The sequence below is a fragment of the Malaya genurostris genome, chromosome 2 (genome assembly GCF_030247185.1).
Source record: "Malaya genurostris strain Urasoe2022 chromosome 2, Malgen_1.1, whole genome shotgun sequence".
Taxonomy (NCBI): Eukaryota; Metazoa; Arthropoda; class Insecta; order Diptera; family Culicidae; genus Malaya; species Malaya genurostris.
Genome location: NC_080571.1, coordinates 104,480,315 through 104,500,103, shown reverse-complemented (window position 1 = coordinate 104,500,103; position 19,789 = coordinate 104,480,315). Strand labels below are relative to the sequence as shown.

Below are 19,789 nucleotides of genomic sequence, written 5' to 3'. Positions count from 1 at the left end.
GTCGAGACGTCGTAGAATAATTTTTTCGAACAATTTTCTGATGCAGGACAACATCGCAATGGGTCTATATGAGTTGTGATTGGAAGCTGGTTTCCCCGGCTTTTGAATGGCGATAACTTTCACTTGTCTCCAGTCAGGTGGAACAATATTTTGCTCAAGAAACTTGTTGAACAATTCCAACAAACGTCTTTTTGCGAGGTCGGGCAGATTCTTCACCAAGTTGAATTTAATTCTGTCCAACCCAGGAGCGTTATTGTTACAAGACAAGAGTGCTATAGAAAATTCCATCATTGAAAATGGGTTATTAATAAACCCATTATTTGGAGGAGATTCCCTTATAATACTCTGCGTAGGAACAGAATCTGGGCAAACTTTCCTAGCAAAGTCAAATATCCATCGGCTCGAGTATTCATCACTCTCATTGCCCACGTTACGATTCCTCATTCGTCTGGCCGTGTTCCAAAGAGTGCTCATTGAGGTTTCTCTTGACAAACCTTCGAAAAATGTCTCCAATAGCTACATTTTTTGGCTCGAAGTACGCTCTTGTACTTGGTTTCTAAAGCCATAAGTTTTTCAAAATTCTGAGGAGTTCCTCCTCCCCGTTTTAGAAACGTCTTGCAAGCATTTTGTTTTGCGAGTTTAGCCTCTGAGCACTCTTTGTCCCACCAGGGGTTGGGAGGCCTTCTGTTAGTCGTTGGCCCAGGAAAGCGTTTAGTTTGGGATTGTTCTGCTGCCTCCAGAATCGAACAAATGAGGAAGTCATATTCTTCAAGTGGAGGGAGCTCTTCCATTGAATTCAAAATACTAGAGATACTACTTTGGTATTTAATCCAGTCGATATTTTTTGTCAAATCATATGGAATACTAGCTGAAGTAGCAATGCAATTGCTATTGCTAATTGAGATGATGATTGGTAAATGATCGCTACCGTGTAAATCAGGCAATATTTTCCAGGTGCAATCTAGTCGAATTGATGTTGAGCAAAGAGATAGATCTAATGCACTTGGGCGTGCAGGAGGTCTTGGGATCCGTGTCATGCTACCCATATTTAATACCGTCATGCTAAAATTGTCACAAATGTTTTGTATTAAAGATGATCTGCTATCATTGTAAACGGAACCCCACATCATTCCGTGCGAATTTAAATCCCCCAGAATCAATCGTGGAGCAGGAAGGGCTTCAACCATTTCATTAAGCTGTCGCTGTCCAACTTGTGCTTTTGGAGGAATATAAACCGAAGCTATGCAAATATCTTTGCCTTTAATGTTTATTTGGCAAGCAACAACTTCTATACTAGAAGTTGAAGGGATGTTTAATCTATAAAAGGAATAGCATTTCTTAATTCCCAAAAGCACTCCACCATACGGAGAGTCTCTATCGAGACGTATAATGTTAAAATCATTAAAATTTAAAGCTATGTTTGAAGTAAGCCATGTTTCGCATAAAGCAAATACATCACATTTTTGGCTATGCAATAAAATTTTAAATGAATCAAGTTTTGGCATGATACTTCGACAATTCCACTGCAGGACAGTGATTGTATCATTTGCGGCGGGTGATAAATTATCCATCAAAAGATACAAAACCTGAGACAATTGGCCATTGAGCTGATAACTGCTTCAAAAAATTTCTAGCTATTGGAAGGAATGCCATTATGAGGGTCTTTAAGGGTTCAGATATATTGAATGCTGAGAAAATCCATTCAACAATTTCCGAAAACTTCAGTAATCCTGTTGGTGGCTGTGAAATAGAGCCCACAGGATTATTACCTTTTTCTGTGCTAGATCCTGGATTGGTTTGTGAATTTGACAAACCAGGAGGCACAGTCTTTGGTTTTGACTTTTTTTGTTTAACACGGGGATCTTTTTTTGAAGATGAAATTTTAGGTGCCTTTTTTGGTAATTTGGAAGAAGACTTCTTTCTCTTAACTGACCCTTGGGTAGTGATAAACGAATTACCTTCACTATTTTCGTCAGAGTCAGAGTCCTCTGGTTCCTCTAGATTTGAAAACCCGTTTTCGGTTTCCAAAGGGGGGACATCAATGACCGTTTTAAGCATTTCTGCATATGTGCGCTTAGACCGTGCTTTTAAAGAAAGCTTAATTTTGTCTTTGTGTACTTTAAATGCAGTGCATACTGAAATATCCTCATGAGGACTTTCTCCACAATAAATACATTTTTCAATTTCCTTGTTGCAATCATTATCTTTATGAGGCCCTTCACACTTAATACATTTTGGTTTATTACTACAGTAAGTAGCTGTGTGGCCGAATTTTTTGCAGTTCGTACAATTCATTACATTTGGAACAAAAATCCGAACAGGGAGGCGAATTTTATCGACATAGACATGGGACGGCAACGCAGACCCGGCAAATGTCACTCGAAACAAGTCTGATGGGCGATAAACTTTCTTTCCCTCTTCATGAACTACTGAGTACAGTTGTTTGCACTCCAGTATTTTCACACCCTCAAGCATAGAGTTCTTGAAACGACCAACACCATGCTTGAGTAAATCATCTACCGAAAGACTCGCTTCGGTAACAACACCGTCAATTTCGACATCTTTGGAGGGTATGTAAACTTTATACTCTTTATTGAAATGTTCCGAAGAGACAATATCATTCGCTTGTTTCAAATTATTTACTACAACACGAATTTTATCATTATTTACTTTTATGATCTCTTTGATTGAAGAGTATCGTGATGTCAAACCTTTATTAATTTGAAAAATGTTTAATGGCTTTGATATACGTCTAAAAAAGACTATCCAAGGCCCAGAAGAGCTCTCCTGATATTTTTTCGTTCGTGGGGGTATAGGATTCATGCTAGGATTTACGTCCATGGATTCATCCATCACATTAAAATTTTTAATCAAACTTTAAAATAAAAAATGAAACCAACACTACACAGTACTCAATCAAAAGGAAAAGAAAAAACTTCTACCTTGAAATTGTTGTCTATCTCCGTTGCACTGCCGTGTAGATCCTCGTTGCTCTAGATGTTCTTGTTGGTTGCTGATTGTTGGATGTGATGCTACTGCTACCTGACATCAAGCACCACTCGATTTCCGATTTACTTTTGTCTTCGCCAGCTGTAACCAGCGCAGGTCACCGGTGTATACCTGCGTGTTGTATGGCAGTGGAAAGACCGAGTTGTCTTGTCTCCTTCTTCCTTGTGCTCCGCACCGATATGCTTCTGCACCGAAGTGCCTTCGCACCGGTGTGCCTTTGCACTCTCCTGCTTCTATGTGCCTTTGCACTCTTCTTCTTCGATGTGCCTTTGAACTCTCTTGCTCAGCACTTGTGGCTGTGTATTGTGGCCTGGGTAGAGCTTGGGAAACGCCCTTTGTTGTTTCCTTCACCAGCTTGGCCCAGCACTAGGGCTCTCTTATGCAGCACGACTATACTTTTTAACGGCTGCTGCCAACAGGTCTCTACCTGTAGTTCAACCGTTGTCGTATTTAACGCGTGTAAACTAACCAGCGTTGTTAAACTGTACGCTTCTATACACAACCTTCTCGGTTGAACGGCTATTACTGAATGATTTTGACAGATAATCACTGAAAATATTTAAACTTCTTTGTAGGCGACTGCAGATCACTCTTAGATTTCTACCTGTAGCTTACAGACTTGTGTCGCCACAGAATAGTAGATCTAAACAGAATTCCTTCGATAAACTTCTACAGAAATAAAAATATTCGCAAAAAAACGACCGATAATTGTTTAGCTGGTTAACCCTATTCCCCACGCAGAGACTCCAGAGAAAGCGACAAATCCAATCAGGTACTGTGATGATTTATCGATCCCATAAATTGCACCCGACGCGACGTAACCTGGCAGGAATATCGAGTAGTAATTGAAATTTGCCACCAGGCGGCACTGTATGTTCTCTTCCCCTCAGCACAACAAATTCTCCCCATCCGTGCCAACGTAATCAGATCGAGATGGATTACGCACGACGGTCGTTGTTGAATTGAAGCGGAACACAGTTTTGATTAACTCACCGAACAATACACGGAATCTGTTCGTGGATAAAAGCGCATGCCACTCACTTTCCGTAACAGCTGTTCCGCGCAGTGATAGCTCGTTTTCATCGCCCTGCCAGAATTGGAATCGATGAGTCTGTCTCTCCGATTTGTGCTGAGTCAGAACCACCAGTAACAAACTAAATCCAACATGTGTTTGCACACATACGTGAGTGCATCGCGAATCGCAATGAATTATTCATCGGCATCATCAGAGCCCGCGCAATCTCATTATCGCTTATCGCGTTTGAAGATCTTGCTCTTGTGCCACCTAGAGATCGTATCTCCGGCTTGCTTCCTGACGGTGCTAAGTAACCGGACAAAAGAAGACTAAGTACCCACTGCCAGAAACGGCAAAGGGAACCGGTGACGGCGACGACGCGTGTGATTTAACATGTTTCGCTCCACACCTTGGCAGCATAAGGCAAAATCGTTCTTTGGGTGATGTACGATGCGCATCAGACTACACATATGCGGATATTTACAGTGTGAAGTTGATGTAAATCATCTGTCAGTTGTTGTTTGGCCATGATTTCCTTCCTCTCTCTATCTATCTCTCTGTCTGCCTTTCTCCTCCCTTCTTAACAACTGTGCGCTACTCTTATTTTTTTATTTCAGGAACATCAACAGGATCTCAGCAGGTGTTCTCTCGAAGTATCGCAGTATCGGTCCACTTTGCGAAATTGACTGACCGACCGGACTAAAATGAATGGAAATTAGAGCATATTATTCCTTTGATCTTGATGTGAGATGAATTGTACAATTTTAATGCCTAGTGATTGACGTTTTTGCCGGAGTGTGCCATAAATGGGTTGATTGTGAACAGTGGAATTCGAAGGCAGATATGGCCTTGAAAATATATTTGGAGCATAGCAAATTCACATAGACGAAATACAGGAAACATATCCAGTCTCTTGAGTTCGTTCTAAAAATCGTTCAGGCAACATATGTGATGGAAAATGGAACAGGGGTGCGATGATTCGGGTTGCGTAATTGTTCCCAAAAATCTATACTTGTACTAGAAAAAAAAAGTCCAAGGAGATACGGGTGACACAGATGCATAGACCAGTTAGACTAATCTGACATCATGCACCTAAAAATTAAGGCACATTACATGTTGTATGGGAAAAAACCCTGATGTCATCCACTGTGCGGTGTAATAATACCTTCCAAAAATTTTGGACGTCTGGCTAAAACAAAACGCTGCCATTAGATTGAGCCTTTCCTATCGGAGTTCCAACCAAGAACCACTCGTAGAACAATACCACACGCGAAAACCAAAAGAAACCGATTTTCACTCGTCGCCACTTTAATATTTATGCTCACTTTTAATAGGATACTTTCTTACAGTTCTATTTGTCCAAAAGACGTCTACTTGGATCGAAGTGTCCGATCAAATATATTTCCAAATTCAGCCTAATTCATATCTACTATGTACACAACTGACATATTTACATAGAAGAGAAATGGGGTTCGCGTTCGAGCTTTCACGCCGATATAGCATCGATTCCGCCTATTACACACAAATTCCATTCAATTCAGAAATTTAGTTCATTACATAAAAAAGTGTTGATGATAAACAAACGACATTATTAAACTACTAGTTTAACCTTTTCTATTATTTTTACGTTTCTTATTTGACTCGTCAATGCAGAGCAGTTCAAATTAAACTGCTAGTGCTAAACTCGGCAGTTCAATTTGAACCGCTAATGTGCCGGTTAAGTGCCCTAGCTCAAAATTTGGCTAACCCCTAAATGACCAAACCTGCATCGGCCAGAAATAATCGAAAACACGTTTTCGTTCGGCACGTCAGAAAAGACATTGCACTCCGTTGCAAAACAAAAAGTGTTCTGTAAATAGCAGAAACTTTACGTCTGCTTAGCGGTTCAAATTCAAATTGAATAAAAAAGGTTATGTGCCCTAGCACAAAATTTGGCTATCCCTTGAATGAATTGAGATTTCGTTTTTTCTTAGCGAAGAGCACCTCATCGAAGGCATTGATTAATAGCAGTTTGAAAACGATAATGTGGTCACATATTTCGGTGTAGGCAGACAATTCTTGGATAAATCACAAAAACAAATTATTCGTCCATTCAATTACCTTCTCAGCAAATATTGTACGCGAAATTAATTGATTATTCAAATAAATCTACATACCTACCGCATACATTAGAACAGCAACACACCATCAAATTTTTTCCAGTATTCCATTATAATAAACAGTCACTATGGGAAACTGATTTTTATACCTTCTGTGGCTCTGTAGAAAATTCACTATAACAGTGTATCTTGTCAGTGTTCCATATATTGTAAAACGTGTCCTAGTTATATTTTTTTTTATTTATTTCACAATATAGCAATTAACAGTAACCGCAAATTTAACAACAGAATTATAATTGCAGTAATATTCAATTCAACTTAATAAAAATTTAATATTGTATAGCAAAATCTTGAATTGCATAGCTTTCACAGCTGGCACATCGCGTAGTATCTCATCTGATACCTCGTGGAGTTCCGCGAATAAGGTTTTAATACCTGAAACAGGCTCATCCAGATGATCAGTGCCGGATCTAGGATCAAAAGTACTCTGACTTGTACTGGAATAAAAACTTGAACGTAATCAGATGTCATTCGGTTAGTATAAGGTAAATATAATGTTCTTACATCAAACATTCGATGTGATATTATGTTCGATTTATCTGATATATTTTCTGTATGAAGTCTGATTGAGAAAAGAAATAATTGAATATGATCAAACTATACCTAGAAAAGTAAGTATACTTACCGAGTGCTTTCTGAATTCGGCTTCCAATAATTGGAACAGTTATATAGGTTGACTATCCAACCCCAACACTTCTCTCTGCAATAATGCAAATTATAAATCATTAATTAAAAGAGCACTTTCTACTTTTGTAAATGATCTACATTGGATGATTTAACACAATTAGTTCACAACACAAACAATATAGGACTAGGTTCAAAGTTTGTCCAAGCAATTGGAGCTCAAATCTATTCGGAATACAGAGTATACTCAAAGTGGATTGTTTTATTTTTTTCACTTCCGATTGAGTTTGTTGGCATTACGCACAGTCGGATCGGTGCTTCAGAATAGCCGCAAGCCGGCCTTCAAATGTACGAGACGCCCTGGAAACAGATCCGATTGTTGATCATAAATCTTTGCCCCGGTTGGAAAAATGAATAGAATAAACCATGTTTTCTCAGAATTATTATTATTATCGCTTATTATCCGTCTCTCTATCACTTTTGCCTCACTGATTACTTCTCAGGATTTTCCAAAATACCAGAGCCACATACATACATTTTCTCTATAGTGAAAAAATTGTGTTTGTTCTGTTCAAATTCATCTAAGAAGTTCATTTTATAGCAGGATACCAATAATAAAGACAATCGATAGAAAATGAAACTGATAGAAATCATCGAACGTACACAAAACTGCTAGAACTTCTTTATCTAATAACTTGCAGTATAAAATATTTTGAAAGACAATTAAAAAATAATCAAACTATTCACGAGAAAAAAAATTTATTTCAATAAAAAATTTCAATAAAACTTCAAAGAACAAACTAGTAGTTCCGTTATCGCATCTCATCTTTGCTTGTCATATTCTTTCGCGGCACAAGCATTCCGATTTGATATGTTCACCTTTAGATTTTCCATCCAGAATATGGCTACCAGAAGTCTACTGACAGAAGACTAAAAATCCACAGACCCGGAAATCGTTCCGTTAATTAGTGGCCTGGAGATTGAACACCTGGATTCCTCACAGCAATCCTCGGGACGTGAAGTTTTTCCGTTGTGAATAACACCCGAAGTTTTCTGCATAAAACACTGGCTGTACTCTGGACTCGAGGTTCTATGCCTTCAAATCCAGTTTCTTGGTCACGTAAAAATCACTTACCAATGATTTTAATTCATGCCCTTCTAAAAAAGACTTAAAAGAATGGGTTAAATTCATACCTTCTCGTACGGGAAAAATGTGAATCTAACCCAAAAGCTTTTTTTTTCAAATAAACCTACCTACAAAAGTTACTAAGCAGTGGGCAGCCGTCATAAAATCGTTGTTTGCTACACGAATGTTAGCACACAAATCTTTCCGATAAAATTCACCATACGGGGATAGCGTTTACGAACCAGCTATCTTCCGGAAAACGATCATCGGAAGGCTAACAATCACGTCCTGTCCGATGGAAGTGGTATCCGTTACGAGAAAGCCGATGGTGGCCACTAGCGGCACTAACGAAAGCGTAAACAGATTACGCATCTTGATTGTTTCGATACCAGAAATGTTTTGTTCAAAATTACACCTGCCAATGCAATTACGCCTACTACGATGGCAGCGGAAAAAGTTCTATACCCGTTACGTTCTATGTTACGCAAAGCGTTGCCTGAGCAGCAACAACGGCGTCAAGCGACACCTGACTTTTTTGTGAAAAGTGTCAGCAAAGATACCCACTGGATTTCCAAAATAGTTCGATTTGAATACCGTACAGGTTTCGAGTCAAGTCACAGGAATTCGGTATGGAATTAAATCAAATGATTTTGGGGAGTAAACGCTGAATGAACCCCGTTAGAAAAATTACTTAGATAACTTACAAAAGTTGATACTGGCAGTTAGAACAATGAACGTTTCGGGGCTTACGTGTGCCGTTCTTCCGTTTAACGAATTCGCCAAACAAAGGTTGATTGTTGAGCCTTTTTTTCACAAATAAAGCATCGGACCACCATATACCTAGTTTCACGGAAGGATTTAGCCAATTTCCAATTACTTTTCGGGGGACGGATATAGCGAGATGGATAAATCGATGTCTTTCACGCAGCCCACCTGGGTTCGATTCTCAACCCCGCACATCGGGTCTGAAAGTTTTTATGGCCTGAAGTGGCGAATGACCTTATGGTTAAAACTTGTAATCGAAACAAAAAAAGAATACTTTTCTTCTGAATAAGTACTCTACCGACATCTATCTATATATAAAGAAGAATGTAAGTTTGTATGTTTGTAACAGCATAACTCCGGAAGTACTGAACGGATTACTATCAAATTTGGCACAGATACTCAGCAAGTACCCATAACATGGGAAGTGTAAGAGAAAATTGATCGGATTTCACGAAAAATTGGTACTTCTGTACGAGTACAACATATTTCTAGCAACTAAGTGAGGTTCACAAAACTATTCACAAGAGGGAGGGAGAATAAGTATTCTCAACATTGATCTGAATTGACAAAATCATACAATTAATGTGCACTTTTTTATGTAAATTGAGGAAACTATATAGTATCGCCCTCATTCTGAATAACGTCGTATCGATTTTACGATCGTATTTCATTTGTATTTCTAATAACGCTAGCAAAATCAAACACAGAAAGAAAAGATGAAACTTACACGACTTGTAAACCGAATAGTACTATGAAATAGACATCAGTTGAAACGAAAATCTGATTTAAAACCATGATTGATGTAAAATTACATTAAAATTCATTTAGTTTTTCATTGAACAAGACTGTATATTTAAAAACCGCTTCGTTTTGTATTAACGTAAATTTCCATTCAATTGCCTGCTCCAAATATGTGCATGAAAATAAATGTAAAATCACAAAATATTTTTATCTGTGAAGGTAGCTACGATTCGATCGAAAAATCAATACGTCGTTATTCAGAATAAGGGCGTATATGAAGACAAACACGAGAAAAGGTCCTAAGTGCAAATGACAGTTTCTCTTTGTTTACTTTCTCTTTCGAGTATTACGGTCCAATCAGCAATCTTTCTATCTAACACTTCACATAGGATTATAGCAAAAACCATCAACTTTCGATATGCACTGTAGAATTTGTTGGAAATTACTGGAATTTGCCGTAATAATTGAAAGAGAACGTAAACCAAGAGAAACTGTCACTTGCACTTGGGACCTTTTCTAATGTTCATCGAGATATAAGAGGGATATAGTAAGGGCCTCTAAAAAGAGGGGTGTAATGTATTGAGAGGTGCAGCGACTGGCTTGATAGAGTTGTGCTGTCAAAGTGAAAATTTTCTTGCGGGCTGACCGCCTACCTTGTTCGTTTTTTGGCACGCATACTTCGCGGCCCCCTGTCACGACGCCATCTTGATGAGATCAAAATCGGAACTTCAAAAACAGCTGATTGCAACGTAAACAAACATGTTTTGGGACATCAAGTGCAGGTAATTTTCACAATTTGAGGATCGCGATGAGTATCAAAACCAGCGTTACCAGGTAATTTTTCCAAAAAATCTGTATTCGGCGCAAAAATCTATCTGTACCATGTCGGTATCAGAATCTCGTCAACATAAGTTCACGGAATTTTGACCAAAGCTCATTTTGGTGAGCAAAAAAAACGAAAGGTCTCGTAGCAACTTTTTCTCTTGTCTATCCATGCTATCAACGAAAATCGGTATTTATCTGTACGATCCGTGAATTATCGATATTTTGGGAGTACATATGTGTATTGCGGTATAGAGGTCAAATATCTGTATAAATACCGATAAATCGGTATACATGACAACGTTGATCAAAACATCGCAGTGTTTGGGGCTCAACGTAATCGGTGTACTTTCAAAAGGCTGGTGCTCACATACCGGCTGATACTTCGCGTCCATCTTTTATTCATTCGAGTTCCGACTTGCATACGGTTAACATCGTTTTAATAAATGTTCTTTTATTTATTATTGTAAACCTCAAATACTGATTCCACTGTCATTTGATGACGGCCCAATATAATGTTTATGATGACATAACTTCAGAATTACTGCACGGATTGTTCTCAGCCAAACTGTTTGTATATATTGGAATAATTCTATAACAACTCAGTAAATTATCACCAAACTTGGCACAAGTACGTTTTGTAATTCATAGATGGTAATAAGTTTTTTTTGTATATTTCTTGACGAGATCAGATATTCATTGCACAAGTGAACAAAAGGGTGGAGTTTGTAGCAAGTGTCTCTTAAAATGAATGTTTATTTTACAATATGTTATCTTATTTGTCGACAAACGAGAGGAGCCGAATGATTTAAACTAGAAGAAGGGGTCCGAAAATTGATTTTCATCTCTCCCCATCGACGCTTTTTGTCGAGCGCAGATACTTTCTACACTACTCAGAGACCAGAGAGCTATAGTAAGTTTGAAACCAAAAGGGGAGTTTAAAGTAAAATTTATTCTACGAATAACGAGATTGGCATCACTGGAGAAGAAAACACAGTGCTTCTGTGTTGCTCTAATAAAAAGTGTTTTTTTCAGTGATTTTAGAAAGTTCTAGTGAAATAAGTAGTTTAATTATTGATTATCAGTGATGGTGAAGTCGTGCTGAATAAAGGTTTGGTTGAGGGTGCGATTGGCGTGGTTGGAAGGATATATTTTACCACACAGGAATGACTGCCGCCATACAAGGGAGTATTTTTTCTAATAATATATTTCTAAAGGGCTACGAAATGTATCCCTAAAGGGCTGTCATACCAGATCTCTCTCAAACAGCGCTGCCAGTAATATCAATTTGTTTTTGTGCTATTTCCAGTAGTTTTTTTGTGGAATTATTTTTTATTTGTAGCTAATATTTTCCACTTGTTATAGCTTAGATTAAAACGACATTTATTCTGCCGTGTGTTGTCCAATCATGCATATTCCGGACAACAAGCACGTAGTCGTGATGGACGCAAACGTGTTGATACTCGAAGGGGATGAGAACTAATGCGTTGTCGGATATGCCCCCATCACCTCATTTGGTATTTTCTAATCTTCTTTGTTACTCTCCGTTTTTTTATTTTTAGCTTTGTTATTCTACGGTTCGCGTTTTTAGCGAATTTACTGACTTAGGCAAGCAAGAAGATAATTTTTCGGTAAAAGATACAAAGTCTACCGAAACAGTTAGAAAATTTAAAAAATCAAAAATTCATAAAAAAAGTTCTACAGATTGAATCTTTCATATGAGTGATGTTCTGGGTTTCAAACGCGTCGCTTCTCGGATGGTGCCAAAAAAAACTGAATTTCATTCAAAAACAGCGTCGTGTTGATGTGGTCAAAGAGATGATTTTCAACGCAGATAGTGACCCCACATTCATCGAATGCATCATAACTGGTGATGAGGTGTGGATCTATGAATATGACGTCGAAACCGTACAACAATCGACCGAATGGCGCTTCGAAGGCGAGCCGAAACCATCCATTATAAAAATCGCCACACGAAAATTTTTCAACTTCTTTGTATAGACGCCAAACAAAAACTAATCGTACGATATGCATCAAAATTTGACAAAATGTGTATAAAAGTGTTGCCAACGTTGAGAGAATAAAAGTTTACCGATTGGACAAGCGCGGGAATTTTAAAATGAAAATTCCGGTTCTTTTTTTATCATAAGGTATCTCTGCGAATACTTCATCAACGCGTGAAATATCTCTTAGGATGATGAACGTATGTCTTTTCATTGCGTAAAATCAATCATACTACGAACATTTGGAACAAAGATGACGTCCAAAGAAAAGCAAGTGCGAAAAGTAATTTTGTGCGGTCGCAACAAAAATTCGAACCTGACAGCTTTCCTGCTAGCACTGTCTATAACTCTCCTAAGTCTTTCGATACAAGTTTGACAACAGCCAAAAAGGCCGGGAGCGGAATAAAAACGAATCTCAGGAACCATCAGAAGGACGCGAAGATGAAGCGAATATAGCTAAAGAGACCAAATCTTGACAGACTATGGCTAGAAAAACAAAAATGTCTTCAACTTTCTATGAAGTTGAACTTGAACTATGAAGTCGTTCGTGGTGAAAAATTGCACCGAACCGTAATGATAAAGAGAACGTGACGGCTCAAACCCGGGCTCACACGCTGTACTGCGAACATTAGACGAAGTTTTCCTGCAAGATAATGGACGATGAAACATGAAGACTTTATGCAGCTTCCCGGAATATCTTTTTATACTTCCATGCAACGGAATGGCGTAGACGAACTATTCAGGACGAAGAAAAAGACAAAGTTTCCCAAAAAATGTTTGGTTTGACAAGCAATATGAAGCTCTGGTCGAGCAAGCCAAAGTTTCATCACTTTCGAAACTATTAACAAGGAAATATACAGTGCAGAATGCCTAAAGAAGCGATTGTTATCATTCCTACGCAACCGCTCCACCGCTATTCTGGCCTGATTTGACATCTTGTTACTACGCCAAAGATGTTTTGGAATGGTATCAAGCGAATGGAATCCCTGTTGAACCGAAAGAGACGAATTTAGCTAACTGTCGCGGAGTATATAAAGACTGTCCCAGAAAGTATGGACGCACTTTGATTTCGCTGTAAATAATTCACAAGTGTTAGATATTCAAATTTTATTCGATATACTGATAATATTAGACTACAACAACAAAATATTATTCTCAAAATTTGCTACTTAGCCATTGTAGACTAGCTGGCGCACCTTCTTGCGAACGTTCCTCATTAAATTCCGTACAGACTTCTTGGCGACAAGTTTTGACACTTTTTTCCAATCTTTTTCAAACTGTTGAATGGTTTCGGCTGCCCAGACATGTGTCCTAAGATGTGCCTTCGTTAATGTCCAAAATTCCTCAATTGGTCGAAGCTGTGGGCAATTTGGTGGATTCATGTCTTTTGGGACGAAAGTAACATTGTTGGTAGTATACCATTCTACCGTTGATTTTGAGTAGTGGCAAAAAGCAAGATCTGGCCAGAAGGCAACAGGATCCTTGTTACTTCGAATCATGGGTAGAAGTCGTTTTTGTAAACATTCCTTGATGTATATTTCGCTGTTCATAGAAGCAGTGGTGATGAAGGGTTTCGAAATCTTACCGCAGCTACAAATTGCTTGCCTGACCATAGCTTTCTTACCAAATTTTTCGACTTCAATCGATGTCTCGGACTGGTTTAACACTTGCCCTTCTTGTTGGCGCGTTTTTCGGGGCCAAGGAGGTGAACTTTTCCAACGGTAAATGACGATAATAATTTTCTCGATCAACAACCAAGTGCCATCTTCATAGCAACGAAAACAGAAAAACTCTTGCTGTATCTTGCTATTTATTATGTTAACGCTTCGAGGTCTAATTTAATACTAAAGTTTTTACATGCTATGTAGGCTGTTTTTATAGGACGGATCGCTGTTTATGTTGATACTATGGTTACTGATTATAATTAATTTCCAGAGCAAACGATTTCTTCGCGAACATACTCCCCACGGCTGTGAAGAATTCACTGAACTAAGGCAGTATCTTTGTTGTCTTTAATCGGTAGAACTGATAATTTTGATACTGCTCGTCTGTAAATAGAACCACCAATACATACCAAAACATACAGCTCGTGTAATTCAGACTTAGCTCCCTTGAAATTGGAACCGTTGTCGGAGTAAATTTCTTGACAAAAACCTCTTCGGCTGACGAAACGCTTCAATGCTGCAAGGAATGCGGCGGTTGATGTATCTGAAACCAATTCCAAGTGGGCTGCTTTGGTTGCCATACAAATAAATACTGCTATGTATGCTTTCACTATTTTTGGTTTATGTCGACCTTCTTTGACAAATACTGGTCCGGCGTAATCAATACCTGTTTTCAGAAACGGTGCTGCGGGTGTAACTCGACAAGACGGCAGATTTCCCATCAATTGACTGGAACTTCTAGGGTTCGAACGGAAACATGTGATGCAGCTCCTGGTTATTTTTCTGACAGATGATCTTCCCTTTAGCAGCCAGAAACGTAAATTTAATGTTGTTAACAGAGTAGTAGGACCTATATGCATATTTTCTTCATGGTATGTACGGATGAGTTGATCGGTAATTGGATGTTTTGGAAGTATGATTGGGTGCTTCATATCGAAAGGCAAACGAGAGTTCTGAAGCCTTCCTCCAACAGGCAAAATGCCATTGTCGTAGATCGGATCAAGAGAAGAAATGTTTTTGTACGGCCTTCTGGACATCATACGATGAATCTCGTCACCAAGAGCTTCGTGTTGAATCACCTTGATAATCAAATGCAGTGCTGAGCGAAGTTCTTGGATTGTAAGATAGTGATACAAACTTCGTTCATTCGATGATTTCAATTTACAATTACTGATGAATCGCAGCACCAACGCGAGAACCCTCTGCATTTTCCTGAATGAACTGAACTTGGAGAACACAGGTAACTTTTCCTCGTTGACAACAGGGGCCACAATAAGGTGAACCTTTCTTAATTCTGGAAGATCTTCATCTGGAATATCATCAGGAATCTCCAACTTGTAATCGGCTTTGCTTAGAAACTTCGGCGCGTTCCACCAAAGCTCATTTGTACTCAAAGCGAGTGGCAGTTGACCTCTGGACATAATATCGGCAGGATTTTGTTTAGATCTGATGTAATTCCATGTGCAACCTTGAGTGTTTTTTACAATTTCCATTACTCGGTTTCGAACGAACAATTCAAGTGATGTTAAAGGTTTTTGAAGCCATGCTAGAACTACCTGACTGTCACTCCACAGAATCACATCTGATATTTTTAATTGGAAGGAATCCAGGACTTTCACCAATAGACGAGACAGTAGTCGAGCACCAAGCAATTCTTTACGTGGAATAGTCATTTCTGCAATCGGAGATACCTTGGATTTACTGCACAGCATATTCAGTCGAATTGTACCATCAGACAGGATGCAACGAGTATAGATGACTGCACCATATGCAGCAGCAGATGCATCTGAGAAACCATGATATTCGATATTTTTGACACCACTAGTTATAGTACATCGGGGAATCTTTATACTGTTAACATGGAATAAAGATTTACGAAATTGCAGCCATGACGCAATTAACTCTTCTTTTAATGGATCATCCCAAGCGAGTCCAGCTTTCCAAATCCTCTGCATAATTATTTTGGCAATAATGGTAACTGGAGATATGAGACCAAGCGGGTCGAACAGCCTGCTAATCTCGGATAGTACCGAGCGCTTCGTATGTGGGTTTTCTTGTCTGTTGGTAATATTGACGTTGAACACAAATTCGTCCTGTTGTGAGCTCCACATCAAACCCAATGTTTTCGTTACGTTAACTGAACTGTTATCAAGATGCACTAATTTCTCACGATCGGATTCGGGAATTTGGTTGAGAACTTCTATGGCATTGGAACACCATTTGTGAATAGGAAAACCACCTCGCTCGAGTAGTTGCTGTATTTGAGATTGACATTCAATCGCCTCTCTTACAGTATTCGCACCTGAAATGACGTCATCTACGTAACAATCTAGACGGATAATTCGTTCAGCGAGTGGGAATGAATCGCCTTCATCTTCGCAAAGCTGCATTAAACATCGGGTAGCCAAATAAGGAGCTGCGGATGTCCCATAGGTAACTGTTGTAAGTTCCAAAATACGAAGAGGGTCGTCTGGGTTTGAACGCCAAAATATTCGTTGAAACCTTGTATGCTCGGGTATAACGCGTATTTGCCGGTACTTTTTTGTAATGTCGGCAGTAAACACCACTTGATGTTTTCGAAACCGTAGTAGAATGCTGAAAATGTCACTCTTAAGTGTTGCTCCGACTTGTAGAACATCGTTCAATGACTTCTCAGCTCGCGATGATTTGGCAGAAGCGTCAAAGACAACCCGAATTTTGGTAGTTGAACTTGATAGGCGGAAAATAGCATGATGCGGCAGATAATAACCGCTACAACTGATATCATCATCAGATTCAACCACTTCTTGGCAATGACCTAGCTGCTCGTATTCCTCGATAAACTTGCAATATTCCTGCTTTAAGACAGGATTTTTTCGAAATCTTCTTTCCAACGCAAGGAATCTTCGCATAGCCAAGCTACGATTGTTTCCCAACTCCTGTACAGAATCTCGAAACGGTAAACTAACCATATAACGACCGGTCACGTCTCGAGCATGACTGGATTGGCATATTTTTTCGCACTCATCTTGCTCGAAACTTAAAGTAGCAGACTCTGCAATTTCCTCCAGCTCCCAAAATTGGCAAAGAATATCGGAAATGGAGTCGGTTGTGGATACTAAGCACTGCTGAGAAGTAATTGCACCGTCGAAATCACCTGCAACTACCCATCCGAAGTGTGTTTCTTGAAGTTCTGGCAAATGATTCTTTAACTGCATTCGACCTGTTTTCAGCAACCGCAAAAACTGTGAAGCACCGATTAGCATGTCGATATCTGAAGGGATGTTAAATTTTGGATCTGCCATAGGTAGATTAACGTCGATTAGCCACGAAGAAATATCGATTTTGGCAGATGGAATAGGTCCGGTAATTTTGGGAACCACTAAGCATTCGATGCATGTTGTGAAATCGGATAATCTGGATTCCACCTTCACCACTAGTTTTTCCTTGGCACAAGCTTTGGCTCCTCCAATTCCAGCAATAGGAACATACACAGCCTGTTTTTCAAACTTCAAACGATCTGCCAAGGTCTTGCAAATGAAATTTATTTGCGAACCACAATCCAATAGAACTCGACATGGTATTGTCCGTTTACACTGATCCTTGATTAGCACAACAGCAGTCATAAGCATCACGGTTTTGGAATTAGAATTACTGCAAACTACAACAGTTTGCGGATACTTCAAACTGTCCTTGCCGGTTTTGTACATTGGATCTGGAGTCTGGCTTGATGGTGGGGCTTCTTTAAAAACACTCTCTTCATGTAGTAAAGTGTGATGTCTCTTATGGCAGCGATAGCAGGATTTTTTTGATGAGCAGTCCAATGACCTGTGACCGAACCGAAGGCAATTGAAACAAATGTTCAGCACCTTCACTTTCTCAATTCGTTGAGTTGTTGACAGTTTGTTGAACTCTGGGCACTCAAAATGACGATGGTTGCCGCCACATACCTGACAGGAACTTACAACAGTGACAGTAGTTACAGCATGTGATTTTTGATTGAGTGTTCTTGAACTGGATTGCTGTTTTGGTACGGCTTCTCTTGTTGTAATCTGGTGCCGATTTTGGAACCTTTCCAAAACTTGGCATTCGTTTCGTAAAAACAGTGCGGTTTCTTCATATTTGGGCAATTTGGCATGTTGCTGGGTTCTCTCCCACAGTTGAAGAGTTTGTTCATCTAATCGCGTGGTAAGTATCTTCGTGAGAATAAGACCAGAAAGTTCATCAACTACTAGTCCTTGGTACTCGAGACCACCAACATGTCGGTTAAATGTTTTTAGTAGCTCGAGTAAATCCTTATGGTTGCGTTTGGTCATCGGTTTCATCTCGAGCAGTCCTTCAAGATGAGTATCGACGATTACTCTTGGGTTTTCAAATTGGTCGCTCAGCTGCTTCCATGTTTGTTGAAAATTATTGTCAACTATCATTTTTGCCGTAATTAATCCAGAAGCATCATCTATCTGCGCCTTATCAAGGTGATGTAACTTTACTGCATCGGAATTACAACTACGCCCGATAATGTCTTCAAACATTGTTCGGAATTTCGGCCAATTTTCCACCTTCCCATCAAAAGTGGGAACTGGAGCTCTAAGTGATTGCTGTTGAATGGTTGCGGAAGAACTTATATCTCGAACAGCAGCAGGAGAAAGGTTTTCGACGAGGTGCTCAATTAAAGAAAGCGTGTCCGTATGAAAAGCGTCGAAAATGTCCAGCGCTTCATCTTCATCTTCAATTTCATCGGAAGGGGTAACCTCAACAATTGCTTGGTGAATCGTAATAAACTCGTTATAGTGCAATTCTAGTTTCTTCGCGAATACTTATAGCAGTGATGCACTTATTTTACTGGGATCGTTATTTGCTTCCTCCAGCGTTCGGCTTATCGTGCTTACTCTATTCTGGATCTTGGTACGTTGATGTATTAAACATGCTTTGGAATCTACCTTATCAGTGCTGATGATGGGCTCTGCCTTGGGAGTATGGTGTACCTTCGGTGGCATTTTCCTTCTTTTCTCTGATTACTGGTTCTTGATGACTTGCATCTGATAGGTGGACATCCGGTTCGAAGGACCATATGTTGGCGCGTTTTTCGGGGCCAAGGAGGTGAACTTTTCCAACGGTAAATGACGACAATAATTTTCTCGATCAACAACCAAGTGCCATCTTCATAGCAACGAAAACAGAAAAACTCTTGCTGTATCTTGCTATTTATTATGTTAACGCTTCGAGGTCTAATTTAATACTAAAGTTTTTACATGCTATGTAGGCTGTTTTTATAGGACGGATCGCTGTTTATGTTGATACTATGGTTACTGATTATAATTAATTTCCAGAGCGAACGATTTCTTCGCGAACACTTCTCGCACCGTATAATATTGTGGTCCCGGCAAGGATTTGTAATCGATTTTCACGTAGGTTTCGTCGTCCAGCAAGAATCGTATTGTACAGCTTTCGAACCCTCGGCCTGATCGATGCTTTTGTTACGTTTTGGTTGTTTCTGCTTCTTATAGGTTCGAAGATTCGAACGCTATTTAGCACGAAGAACATTTGACTTCGAAGTGCCCACATTTTTGGTCACATCCCGAACTGAAACCTCCTTCTTTTGCTCGAACGCCTTCAGTATACGTTTATCCAACTGAGGGTAAGCAGGACCGTTTTCGGTTTATCCTCAAAGGTGTTATTCTCACCGAACTTCCTGATTGCATTTCGCACGGCTTTTTCACTTACTCCTTCCATTTCTGCTATCTTTATCAGTGACAGTCCGCGTTCGGTGCACCATTTGTACACAATTTTTCGACGATGTTCTGCTGAAAGTCCACACATTTCGAAACAAACTAATGAAAACGAATAAACAACTGCACGAGTGGTTAAAGAAGAGTGTAAAC

At 39.3% G+C, this 19,789-nt stretch overlaps 1 protein-coding gene across 1 annotated transcript; it reads right to left on the bottom strand.

The window, feature by feature from the left end:
- Window positions 1-14,666: 14,666 nt before the first annotated feature.
- On the bottom strand, window positions 14,667-18,904 carry LOC131428735 (uncharacterized). The gene is made up of 3 exons (XM_058592779.1): window positions 18,751-18,904; window positions 14,809-18,669; window positions 14,667-14,728 (listed from the first exon to the last, which is right to left on the bottom strand). Exons 1-3 carry the CDS (start codon window positions 18,902-18,904, stop codon window positions 14,667-14,669), a joined length of 4,077 nt encoding a protein of 1,358 aa, XP_058448762.1.
- Window positions 18,905-19,789: the final 885 nt, after the last annotated feature.

Bases quoted from the DNA above. Each gene is read 5' to 3' on its own strand.
- LOC131428735 (XM_058592779.1), bottom strand. From the start codon at position 18,904: ATGCCACCGAAGGTACACCATACTCCCAAGGCAGAGCCCATCATCAGC. The intron at 18,670-18,750 runs GTAAAATAAGTG...CGATTCACCAAG, and splicing joins GGAAGCAAATAACGATCCCA to CAATTGTTGAGGTTACCCCT. The intron at 14,729-14,808 runs GTACATACCATG...TGGCTGCTAAAG, and splicing joins AATTACCGATCAACTCATCC to GGAAGATCATCTGTCAGAAA.